The following is a 12,870-nucleotide window of genomic DNA, read 5'->3' on the forward strand; positions in this document are numbered from 1 at the left end:
ATGTTGCTAACCCTTGCCCTAAGCATAACCCAAGCTTTTTTGGCAAAATTTCAAATTGGACTCTTTGTCACGAAACTTGGCTTAATAATAGAGTTTGGCTAGTGAAATCGTATTCCATTTAAATTTTTGAAACTTTTTGACACCTTCCTAGGTGTTAGCGCTTTTAAATGTTGATAACCCTAAGTGCCACGCCCTTTTTTGAAAAATTTTAAATTTAGCCGCTTGCCACCAAACATGGCACGATGATAAAGTTTTATTAGTACAATCGAAGGCCGTTTAAATTTTCCAAAATCATCAACATTTTCCTTGGTTAAGCGCACTTCGAAGTTGCTACCCTTAATCTCTACCATAACCCTAGCTTTTAGCCAAATTTCAAAAATCAACCGTTTGTCTTCAAATTAGGCGCGATCTGAGAGTTTTGCAAGCGCAGTCGGATGACGGTTGAATTTTCGAAATTAATCGAGATTTTGTTAGGTTTAGCGACCCTCGAAGTTGCTAACCCCAACCCTCGGAAAAGGTGGGAAACTCATTATACTGTCACACGCGTGGTATTGCGTGTCTTTTAAAAACCCTGCAATCATCATGTAAAACAACTTATTAAACAGCCTTGTGTCCAGTTCTCGCGAGATCCCAGGCGTGTTCATTGATAGGTAACATGGCGCAAATATGACCCATTTTTGTCCACCAAATCATTGTTTACGGTTAATTAAAAAAGAAAACCTGTTTGAATATCGCGCGCAAAATCGTGCGAGACTCCATCGAAACAGGACATTTTTATTTTACATAGGCTTGATATCAACCTATCATACGTGTCACTATCTCATGTCTCCAAGGATGTCCATGAAAGAAATCAAGGGTTCAAAGATCACAATCTTTCTCTTCTGTGTCGTCAATTGCTTGAATAAAGAAGGAAAATTCATTATACTGTCACACGAGTGGTGTTGCGAGTCTCTTTTAAACCCAGCAATCATCGTGTAAAACAACCCATTAACCAACCTCGCTTGTCATTCTCGCGAGATCCCACGCGTGTTCATTGATAGGTAACAAGGCCCAAATGTCCCTCTTTTTTCTCTACCTAAACATTTTTTGTCAATACCCGATTCCCTCTATAGCGCGCTCCTGCAGCGAATCACGGTAGTTGTATTCATCAAACCTTGCGCGAGACTCAGCAACTATTCACGTTTTTGAGTCTCGCGCCTGGTTTGATGAATACAACTACCGTGATTCCCTGCAGGTGCGCGCTTTAGAGGGAATCGGGTATTGAATAAAGAAAGTTAAATTGGATATCGCGCGCGAAATCGCGCGAGTCTCCCTCGAATCAAGAAAACTTAATTTCACGTAGGCTTGATATCAACCATATATGTCACTTTAATATGTTTCAAGAAAAGGTTCATGAAAGAAATCGAGGGTCCAAACATCACGACCTTTCTCTTCCTTGTGGTAAAACTGCTCGAATTAAAAAGGAAAATTTATTGTACTGTCACACGCGTGGAAGTGTAAGTCTCTTTAAAACCCAAAAATAATCGTATAAAACAATCCATTAACCAACCTCGCATGTCATTCTCGCGAGATCCCATGCATGTTCATTGAAAGGTAACAAGGCCCAAATGTCCCTTTTTTCCTCCACCTAAACATTTTTGTCTATTGAACAAAGAAAGTTAAATTGGATATCGCGCACGAAATCGCGCGAGTCTCCCTCGAATCAAGAAAACTTCATTTCACGTAGGCTTGATATCAACCATATATGTCACTTTAATATGTTTCAAAAAAAAAGCTTTATGAAAGAAATCGAGGGTCCAAACATCATGACCTTTCTCTTCCTTGTGGTAAATAGCTCGAAAATGATTTTGTTTAGAGTAGGTGTGTTGTGTTTTGGGTTTTGGGCGCCCCCCAGAAGGCAAACTCATTATATTGTAACACGCCTTATAGTGCGAGTCTCTTTGAAACCCAGCAATCATCGTGTAAAATAACTTTTTAACCCATCTCACGTGTCGTTTCATTACTCTATCTTGGCGCAAAGGTCGCCAAACCCAACCAGAAGTACTACAAGCTAGTCACACCCAGTCAAGCCAACTCGAGGCATTTTGGCACAGTTTTCGCTGTGGCACATTTGGCAGTTTGCCAAGATCACGGAAAGATCAAAACAAACCTATGATTTCAGAACTTAAGGAATGGACATGAGAATCCTCATGCAAAGTTTCATCACTCTATCTTGAAGCAAATACCGTCAAATCTGACCAGAAGAACGACTTAGGAGGGGGGGGGGTTCCAGCTAGTCACACCCACTCAAACCAATACAAGGCATTTTGGGGCAGTTTTCGCTGTGGCAGATTTGAATTTTTTCAAAGCGCACGAAAATATCAAAACAAACCTTTGTCTTAAGAACCTAGGAAAAGGACATGAGAGGTCGCCTGCCAAGTTTTAATAATCACTTTATCTTGACGCAAAAACCGTCAAACCCGACCAGAAGTACGACTGGCTAGTCTCACTCACTAAAACCAACTCGAGGTTTTTTTGACGCAGTTTTTGCTGTGGTACATTTGAATTCTTTCCAAAGCACACCAAACGATCAAAACAAACCTGTGGTTTCAGAACTTTGAGAAATGAACATGAGAATAACCGTGCCAGGTCACCTCACTTTATCTTGACGCAAAGGCCGTCAAACCCGGCCAGAAGTTCGACTAGCTAGTCAAACCTTGTCAAACCAACTTGAAACATTGTGGCACTTTTTTAGCTGTGGCACATTTGAATTTTTCCCAAGCGCACCGAAAGATCAAAACAAACCTGTGGTTTCAGAACTTTGAGAAATGGACATGAGAAGCCGCGTGCCAGGTCACCTCACTTTATCGTGACGCATGTTATTCCAACGTGGTGTGAAACATGCACTGAAAAAGTACCAAGGCAAATTATGACACAGACTACTGGCTGGTCAGCACAATTTAATAAGTTCTTAATAAATACTTTTGAATGTTCACACTTTAATAATTTATATAACCTTCTTAAAACGTTGTTTTAACTTGTCAAAAACTTGACGTGAAGAAACAAAATATCCAAGAAAAGTTTTATATAAACCTGGAAATTGTACAACATATAGAAAAATATTTTAAAACAAATAACAAAACTACATTTTGGTAACTCAAACCTGACATCTAAACATCGAAATTCACGAGTCGAACCTAAGGCTTATGAGCAAAAGCTATCGTTTTGGCCCATTTCAACTTAGGCGAAGTAAGATGTTCGACCATGGCCTACGGACAGTGTAGATTATATCTTATCTCTAGTTCTTGCCACTTCCCAACTTTTTTTTACTTGCACACAAATTGCACACCAAGTTAGTACAATAACTACTAAAACAAACAAAATTAAGAACAGCTCCCATACGAGTGCTAAATGCTATACACTTATTGGATTCATCCTAGCCCAATATAAAAGATATTTAAGTCGAGATTTCAATATTGGGTGAGACCGAAAATTTGAGGGGGCGTGGAAACCGCTATAAGGATTTTTTTAACTTTGCAAATGACCTGAGAAAACACTCTCCATTGAGTGGGCGCTCTATGATACCAAACAAATGTCCAATCATTGCTAAACAAGTTGTGGTATTTTCATGACATTACCAAAGCAACAGTAACCTGTTAAAGACCCCTTAATTTTAGCTTTAGTGGTTTTGAGTGCTTACAACTAAAAACGAGCTTAGTGTACCTGGTTAACAAATTGTTCAAATCTCAAAAGCAAACCAATCTTAACTCGGTAGTGGACAATGTATCGCAAATGGTGCTTACAAACATGGAAGCTTATAATAAAAACAGTCTTAAAACAATTTCACGAATTATCAGCGATGCAAAGGTACTGGCTGGCTGTTTGTTTAATTTTTGTTTGAAAAAAAATTGTCGTTAGATTTATCTTGTTGGGCGTTTAACGCCAAATTCAGGCAAATATTTTACAAAGCCCAGAAAGTATTATTATAAATACTACTAACTTAAATGAGGCTTAATGCGTAACTTTTTAAAAAAGTCGGTTAAACAATAAATTATCGACAATGACTGTATCCATACTAAGAGCTTGTTATAAGTACAACACATTTTGTGAATCATGCTCTGCTCTTTGGCTTAGTGAATATATCAACAGCAGGGTGACTGTCCATAAGGCTGTTATGACGCTTGATGTCTTCATTAATAGCTAACAGATAATCTTCCACAAATGTTTCAAGTACTGGCGAGTAGTCAAGGAATAAACTTGGGCTATTTCAGCGAATCTCTACTACACTGGACAACGGCAAGCCTTCTACATTAGGTTCTTTTGGAAGAAGTTTCAATGTACTATCAAATCCCCGGAACTACAATCCTGGAAAAATCCTGTTGCGACAAACAAGCTTGCGTGCGCACTTTATAGCCACTTTGTAGAAGTAAAGCCCCTTAACTACCCTGAACGATTAAATCCCCCCCCCCCCCCCCCCCCCCCTCCCCCTATTCAATGTTGTTTTTAACTGCGTGAAATATAATACAGTTCGCATTTGGACCCAAGCAATAGTGATTTGAGGGAAAGTGGAGAAAAATAATCAGAAAGAAACGGAATTAATGTCAATTGACGGCAACAGGTTTGTCCGAAATTGTCAACATCAAAAGTAATATATATTAGCAAGCATGGAGAAAGTACTTTGATAAAGTTGTTGTTGTTGAAAAGGATACATGGATGATTGTAGTCCTTGTCTCCTGTGAGACTGACGTAATGTGAGCCATTGTAAAACCAGCCAGGTGGAAGAGGATCGAATTTGTGCTTAGACTGAAGAGAAAAAAAATCACCAATGAGTAGGTATAATAAAGCTACGCATGGGCTTGATACAAGAGAATCCTTAATTGCCACAAAGCCTGATCGTTCATAAGACCGCGCCAAGGAACTGAAGTAAAGTGTAATGACCGTTATCTCTGATGTTCATCATGTAAGTGACCAAGTTGCTGTTTAGACGGCTTGTTTGTAAATTCCAGCCAAGTTGCACTTTATTGCTAATTAGATGCTTGCTCTTTACTAATGAAAGAGCGGCATTGACGTGGTTTTTCGCCAAAATAAAGGAGTTCAGTCAATCCATGTCCACAACAGTCACAAGAACATCGCTTACTTAGAATGAGTAAAAAGACGGAGAACTCTCCACAGCATGCAAAAATAAACAAATATGCTATAAAATTTGTGAATAGGGTTACTCACACTAATGTCGGTTATCTCTTTGTCTGACAGATCCTTTCGCATTTTCAACTTTTGTTTCACTGGCGCCTGCAAACAAATGAAAACACAATCCACTCAATAAAACGACGGCATGCTATGAACTTATAATTTAACCTGTTTTGCCAGTTTGAAGTAAGCTGCCGTTTGATCCATTAACTGTACACAGATACAATCAGACAATAACAGCAGCAGTGGTTTAATCTCCAAAGAACCATAAAATGGATGTAGTGACAAACCAGCCTCAGATTACTGCTAAGTTATAGGATTTCTACAATGTGTAACAAATAGCGGGTGCAATGTTGGCAAAACTTCAGATTCGAAATATCATTTCACTTTACGGACTGTCATACATTCCTTTTGAGGCTAAGTCTTAAGAATTTGCTGGTACATGAACAAAACATCCCTTAATTGATGTAATTCTATATTTTCTAATCATTTGCATGCTTGAAAATGTATTCACTATTGTTAGGAGAAATGAAGCAGTGCGCTTCATTAGCTCTTATATCGTGTTATATCAAAGTGACCTTCCTTTTGACTGAGTTTATTTCGTTTCTAGCTCTTAAATCATGTACTTTGCCTGCGGAGTCTATTTCTTTTCTAGCTCTTACATCGTGTTATATCAAAGTGGCCTTACTTTTGGCTGTTTATTTCTTTTCTAGCTGAAAACCTGAGTGCAGGAGCCCACATAACCAAGACATAACTTTTATTTACAGTAGACATATACTTACTTTAGCTACATGTTGATTGATGGGAAGCACAATTTCATAATACAAATTTATTTAAGTAAACCGAACACCTTTCTTCAATAACATACCGGTTTACAACAGGTTTTGATCCAATCCTTCAAGATCTGTTGTTGAAGATGAAATCCAGTAAATACGATGAAATATTCGTGGATTCCGTCCATCGTACCATTCTGTTGGCCCTTTGCCGATGGGGGTCGCGGAATAGCAGAGCTGTCCACAGCATTCATTCTCAGCACTCCATTCAGACGGGACCACTGTACATGGACTTTCTTATTAGGAGCCTCCTCTGTAGATGAAAAATATTTTCTTTTTTTTTTTATTCACCACAGGTTTGTAAACGAGTAATTGTCATCTCACCTGAGAAACAGACATGGCCTTGTACACTGTGAATCGCTCCTGCATAAAAAATAATACAACAATGACTGAATGAAGGGAAACAAGTGAAATGAAAAAAAAAACTGTGTGTAGTGATCAAGCTCCTGCATAAAAAATAATACAAGAATGACTGAATGAAGGGAAACACGTCAAATGAAAAAAAAAACTGTGTGTAGTGATGAAGCTCCTGCATAAAAAATAATACAAGAATGACTGAATGAAGGGAAACACGTGAAATGAAAAAAAACTGTGTGTAGTGATCAAGCTCCTGCATAACAAATAATACAAGAATGACTGAATGAAGGGAAACACGTGAAATGAAAAAAAAACTGTGTAGTGATCAAGCTCCTGCATAACAAATAATACAAGAATGACTGAATGAAGGGAAACACGTGAAATGAAAAAAAAAAACTGTGTGTAGTGATCAAGCTCCTGCATAACAAATAATACAAGAATGACTGAATGAAGGGAAACACGTGAAATGAAAAAAAAAACTGTGTGTAGTGATCAAGCTCCTGCATAAAAAATAATACAAGAATGACTGAATGAAGGGAAACACGTCAAATAAATACAAGAATGACTGAATGAAGGGAAACACGTGAAATGAAAAAAAAAAAAACTGTGTGTAGTGATCCAGCTTACCTGTTGCACGTATTCCTCTGGATGATATGGGTCCGTGAAGTGCTGCAAAGAAATGAACCAATGACGTACTGTGTATGAATTTGTAAACTTCATCCTTCTTTACTTATTATAACTGATTCGGGAGGTCGTTTGTTTCTTCCTTTGGTCGGTTGGTCGGTACTATTCATCATTGACATTTCTTACCTTTGAGATTAGCCACAAATCTCGACTTGTTTAATGGTCCATAAAATGGTATACTAATCTAAAGGTAAGGTTAAGATAAATATAAGACTATATAATAATTATATTGCTTTACCTAATTTGCAAACGTTATAACTGTAAACAATAAAATCAATGAAACCAATAAAGCCAGTATTAAAGAGAGAAATGATTTTTTTTTTCAAATTTTTACTTGCTTTTTTCGCTCTACAGCACGTAGAGCGAAAAAGGATAAAATGCTAACATATGCATACGCACTGATGTCAACTGGCTGCCTGGCTCCACTAGCCCCTATGGCTACTCCAGGCGGTCAGTACTCTTACTTTATTTAATTTCCTCTCTGTATTAATCTTCACTTCGTGTAAGTGCAAGAGTACATTTAAGGTTGTTGTTGTTGTTGTTGTTATTATTATAAAAGAGACGTCAATAACAACAGTCCTTTCCAGGATTACAAACTACTTACTACTGCTGGGTTCTATAAAATGAGACGTTGAGGAGTCAGTTTCTAAATACTGTAAAAACACATACAACAGTTAGACACTACCTCGTTGACCAGCGGGTCTGCATCTCCAGAAGAAAATAACCCCAAAGACCTTCAAAGAAGAAATGAGCTTATTTAGAGGAATAGTGTCACTCCACGCCTTCAATACGCAACACGTTCTACAGTTTTAGTCCATCTTTTACTAATGACAAGATTTTCAACTATTTGAGATGACCGTGACTGACGTACCAGCCTGGACACATTAACTGTCTCTTCTGAGCCATCTTGTCTTCATCAAATGCACTGTCCGACAGAATTAACTCCACATCAGGTGTCCTGCAAAGACACACAGACACAAATGGCTTTAAGAACAAACTAAAAGGTTTACCAGATCCTAATGCCTTAATTAAAACAAAACAAAAAAAAAAAAAGCTACATTATGTTTACTACCTTGTTACTTCTCCGCCTTTAGCAAGAATAAATGCCACATCAGGGTTACAAGCTCGTACAAGTTTCTGAACCAAGCTTAGCTGCTCGTTCTGCAAATATTAGCAACAAAGTGTAAACATAATTCAGGTGAGTCGGAAGCAAAATATTTAAGTTATATCATTATCATTATTATCATCAAATGATGAAGGTACAGGCCTTTTTCTCACAAATAGCATGGACTTGTCTTTTCTTACCTTTGGCTCCAGACAACTTGTGAACACAACATTATTGACCCAACCTGTTTGAAAAGGACAAAGTTTAGGAAACAAAAAAGGTAGGGAAAACTATCATTTAGGTATTTTCAAAGGACCCACCAAACGGTTGATTCATTTACGTATTTTCAAAGGCATAATTTCTCGAACAGACCCACCTAACGGTTGATTCATTTAAGTATATTATGGGATTATTGAAATGAAAACTTAAGAAAAGAGATGCAGTATCCCTTCTGTAGTTATGTGAAAGGGGTACCTCTTCTGAAAAAAAAAATGGTAAAAGAAATCGTTAGGGTCTCAACCACGGAGTGGAGCCTCCCTCAGGGATACTAGTCCATCACAGGCTATCCCAGCCTGGTACCCACTTGTATACCTTGGTAAAGAGAGGTACTGGTTAGACCTTCAATCTCAGCTCGAAGCAGTTCCAAAATGTTTAAAGCTCAAGCTGCGGCTTGTACATAAATAACTAACAAACCTTGAGCACACTGTTCCAGTAGTTTTGGCAGTGTCAGTCTGTTGAGAGAACAAGACAAGCTCAAAATGATACTTTGCCTCAAACGTCTTTTGGTGTAACTAGTGTTGAGAAATTGGTGTTACAACAAACAATATTTCCTAGTTAATAATTTTCTTTATTCTCATCAACTGTCTGCTGGACGCAAAATACGTTTAATAGTTAAAATCGGAAACTAAACCGGAAACTATGTATTTTTACGAGGAGTAAGCACAGCACATGTTCACACCTGTTTTCCATGAAGGTATTCAGTGGGTCCACACAGCAGGTTACTGCACCGATCTTGAGACACTTGGCTACTTCTGCATCAGGGTGAGTCTTAATGGCCTGCACCACATCTGTTACATCAGTGAACCTTATAGCAACATCAAATGAAACGTGGAATTATGATAAGAACATATTTACTCTAGGTTTGACACTAAATGACACTTTGTAACATGATGCCGCTTTGGAATTAAATTTAAAAAGAATAAACACAAATCTAAAGTAGGCAATTAATCAAGAATGCAACAAATGATTCTAAATATTAAGTAGTAACCATATTTGCAACATACACTGAAAAGTCAAGAGTGTCATACCCTGGTGTCACCACAATAACTCTGAGTCTCCTGCCACTTGCTGACAGCCTGGCATGAAGACGCCTCTGACTTGACAAGGTGTTGGTCAGGGATTCTTGTAAAACTGAAACAATACAAGAATACATCCTCTTAGTTAACGAGGAGAGCCCTCAAGTATTAGGGTTCAGATCAATAGAAGAACCGATTTTTATTGTCAATCGCCAGGCTTTCGTTATAACAAAATGTAAAGCAACAGACTTGTTTCGATATCATATCACATCTATCAAAGTTCAAGCTAAGATTATAGTTTTCTCAATTTTGTATTTACAAAAAAAAAAACACTATACTGATTAACGTTACTTGCTAAAAAAGAAACATTAATAGAGTAGGTAGCATTTACTGAAAGGGCAGGCTAAAAGAAGTTAAATCACCTTTGGGATCAAAAGGATCTGAATTGCTGACAGGTCTCTGTAAGATTATCCATCTATCAAGAAACAACAAGTTTATGATCAACTCAAACAAATACAAGTTAACAAGGTAGCTTGAGGGCTAATAACTAAAATCTACCAATCAGATAATTCCATTACAAATCCAATATTTTTTAAGTATTTGAGTGGGTACTGTTTCGTTCTAACAAGAAATTATAACTAATGCGTGACGTTTTAATACAACATGATGACGTCACAATGCTTTACGAAATTGATTAATAAGATCATTGAAGAAAAACTAACTAGTCGCAGACTTTGAAACACCAATGGGTACGTAAATATTGTTCTGTGTTTAGGTATACTGAACCCTGGCATTTGTTAATCATAAATCCTGACCTGTTAACAGATTTCGAATTTACTTTCCTGTGAATGAGATGATTAAATAAAGAGTAAGTAATTTGGAACCTTGGCGATTGATGCGACTAGCGAAACAGGTATTGTGCCAAATGATCTCGTGCACTGCAATTGCTTACGAAAGTAACAGCTAGAAAACATTTACTTGGCTCGCATCAAAAACCCTCTTGTACTTTTTATTGGTTTATAAAGTAAACCAATAAAAGTACAAATACAATTATTTAAAAGTTTTTTTGGTTTTGATTATTTTAAATTCTTTATTAATTTTTAAAATTATAGATTGCCTATTTTTTTTTTTTTTTTTTTTTTTGTTTTTAAATAAAAATTTTAAACAGTGCTGGAGGAATATTGGTTCTGGGTCTTTTCTGTATGGACCTTGCTACGCTCTGTCCATACTGTCAAGACCTCAAGTGAATATGCTCCCAATGCCGACCTCTCCCTTGGTTAATAACCTGCATATAAAGCACTCAAGGCATGTTACAACTTACTTGCTGTTCTCCTTTGCCAGTGCTACAAGAGCTAAACACAATGAGTCTTTGCCACTACCAGGTACACCAGTCAGTATTGTTAACAGCAACTAAAAATTGTAAAAAGAACACAGCAGCTCTTATAGGGTCACAACTAACAGGTGTTCCCTATAGGGAGGATCTATTGTTATTATTAGGCAAATACTGTTTATAACGTAACTGCAGAGTTAAAAAAGTGCGAAAGCAAACACATTCATTGCATTTATGTATTTTATGCCGGATATATTCAAACAAGAAAGTGAGTCCCAATCTCGTACCAGTCTCCAAGTGTAAAGTGAAGCCATTGTGACGAGTAATGGCGTCACAAACAAAAACCGCGATTTCACCTCAAATATATATTGTGCACCAGTTGCATTTATGTAACATACACGATAAGTTAACTAAGAGTTGAAGTTAGAGGGGGGTTGCAGTAGCGTTTGTTTACCTCGAAATCTTGTGACTGTTTTAACTCGCCTGCAGGGCTACTTCCTAGTAGCACTGGTAGATCGTCACATGTCACAGGTCTGTCACCCAATGAACTACTCGCTAAGAAGTGACACAAGAAGCTGAAAAAAACAGAGTATGATACTGAGATTGCTGACTTTTCAGGCTTAGTAGGAAGCATTTCAAATATTTTCTGTATCAAATCTAAAATGGTATCGCACAACATTATACTTACCTTTTCAAATTGGGCAAAAAGGCTTCAGCTGTGGAAAGGTCTAGGATTTCTGCGGCGCTCTGAAGCTTTAACTGCTGTTGTAAACACAAATGCCTGAAAGAAATAAAAAAAATGAATAACTCCAAGAGAATTCCACGTATAATCCTGGGTGTAGTTCACAGATGTCTGAAACAAGCTGTTACTCACTGTTCTTTTAAATCACCGGGTAAATCTGCAAATAAGAAATAAACGTTCAATATAACTTTCAAAATTGAAAAAATGTTTGTCAGTACAAGACTATAAACAAAACGACTAAAAGTCTTTGTGAGTCAAGAGTTGAAATAAATCACTAAAAATACATCTCTAGGTTACAGAAAAAATGGCATATTTAACCACAAGTGAAGAAAAAAAATGAGAAGAAAATCCTCTGCCCAAAAAGTTTGCGACCAAGTTACCATGAAGAGAACTGCTAATACCGAGGTCATGCACATTGACCGATTTCTAATAATTACCAGGAAACACTGACAAGCTACCTCAGTTTCTTAACAGCTCTGTATTTTTACCTGCAACAGTCTCAAACTGTGGAAAACTGGGTAGCTGGTTTTCTTTCCACAGATGTATCACATCAGAGTAAAATTGTCTGTAAATCCTTGAGCGTGGTGCGAGAGCTAAAACCAAGCTGCTATGTTCACTTGTAAGGTAGTAAGGAAGGTTGTCCTTGATGCTGGCATGATACGTGAGGATCAGGAAAACGATGGCATTGGTGGAACCCTGCAGGAAGGTAAAGATAAATGTTATCAATCATAATTGTACAAACCTACCCTTGTTGTTGCCGTCATCACTGCCATTGTCATATTTGTCCCTTTTACTACATTATACAAACGCCACCTTATGGCAAACAAATGATGATCTATTCAGTTATAAGACTACAGGTATCTGGCCTGATAATGGCAGGAAAATAAGTAACAGTGACAGTGGCAATAACAGTGACATTGACGGTTATAGTGAAACTACTTAGATTTAACGGAAAAGTCCGAACCCATTGTACATTACTGACATGTGTACCTTGTCATCAAACTGCACTTTAGACAATTTAGATGTTGGTAGTAGAATAGCACCAGCTCTGGGATGAAGAAACAAAAAGCCTTGCTCATATATGTATAGGGAACCTGAAAGACAATAACATCAAGAAAAATAGACCTTAAATAAATTAACTAAAACGATCATTATTCCCTTTATATTCTCAGAGTTACAGTGGCCTAATGGCTAGCACGCTGAAGTCCCGATCAAGCAGTTCCAGGTTGGAGGATTGGCTTTATGGCATTGTGTTCTTGGGCAAGACACTTTACTCTCACTTCTTTTCTCCACCCAGGTGTATAAATAGGTACTGATGAAATTAATGCTGGGGGTGACCCTGTGATGAACTAGAAAAA

General features: G+C 37.5%; 1 protein-coding gene across 3 annotated transcripts in view; it reads right to left on the reverse strand.

Moving 5' to 3' along the window:
• Nucleotides 1-3,858: 3,858 nt before the first annotated feature.
• The window catches only part of LOC144642438 (dynein axonemal assembly factor 9-like), a 30,700-nt gene continuing 21,688 nt past the window's right edge, over nucleotides 3,859-12,870 (reverse strand). For 2 of the 3 annotated variants that reach the window (XM_078501386.1, XM_078501385.1), the window contains 21 exons: nucleotides 12,503-12,606; nucleotides 12,001-12,208; nucleotides 11,645-11,669; nucleotides 11,459-11,551; nucleotides 11,225-11,345; nucleotides 10,762-10,850; nucleotides 9,863-9,915; nucleotides 9,453-9,555; nucleotides 9,104-9,229; nucleotides 8,839-8,876; nucleotides 8,346-8,389; nucleotides 8,113-8,201; nucleotides 7,912-7,998; nucleotides 7,726-7,774; nucleotides 7,167-7,224; nucleotides 6,984-7,025; nucleotides 6,324-6,362; nucleotides 6,035-6,252; nucleotides 5,203-5,268; nucleotides 4,689-4,782; nucleotides 3,859-4,212 (listed from right to left, as the gene is read on the reverse strand). In XM_078501386.1, the coding sequence (XP_078357512.1) occupies nucleotides 4,091-4,212; nucleotides 4,689-4,782; nucleotides 5,203-5,268; nucleotides 6,035-6,252; nucleotides 6,324-6,362; nucleotides 6,984-7,025; nucleotides 7,167-7,224; nucleotides 7,726-7,774; nucleotides 7,912-7,998; nucleotides 8,113-8,201; nucleotides 8,346-8,389; nucleotides 8,839-8,876; nucleotides 9,104-9,229; nucleotides 9,453-9,555; nucleotides 9,863-9,915; nucleotides 10,762-10,850; nucleotides 11,225-11,345; nucleotides 11,459-11,551; nucleotides 11,645-11,669; nucleotides 12,001-12,208; nucleotides 12,503-12,606 (1,868 nt within the window). In that variant the 3' untranslated portion in view covers nucleotides 3,859-4,090. Of the gene's footprint in view, nucleotides 4,213-4,688; nucleotides 4,783-5,202; nucleotides 5,269-6,034; nucleotides 6,253-6,323; nucleotides 6,363-6,404; nucleotides 6,753-6,961; nucleotides 7,026-7,166; nucleotides 7,225-7,725; nucleotides 7,775-7,911; nucleotides 7,999-8,112; nucleotides 8,202-8,345; nucleotides 8,390-8,838; nucleotides 8,877-9,103; nucleotides 9,230-9,452; nucleotides 9,556-9,862; nucleotides 9,916-10,761; nucleotides 10,851-11,224; nucleotides 11,346-11,458; nucleotides 11,552-11,644; nucleotides 11,670-12,000; nucleotides 12,209-12,502; nucleotides 12,607-12,870 lie in introns of those variants that run through there. The other variant, XM_078501387.1, reaches the window with a different exon arrangement.

The sequence above is a fragment of the Oculina patagonica genome, chromosome 2, assembly GCF_052425735.1.
Source record: "Oculina patagonica isolate OP01 chromosome 2, crgOcupat, whole genome shotgun sequence".
NCBI classification, from domain to species: Eukaryota; Metazoa; Cnidaria; class Anthozoa; order Scleractinia; family Oculinidae; genus Oculina; species Oculina patagonica.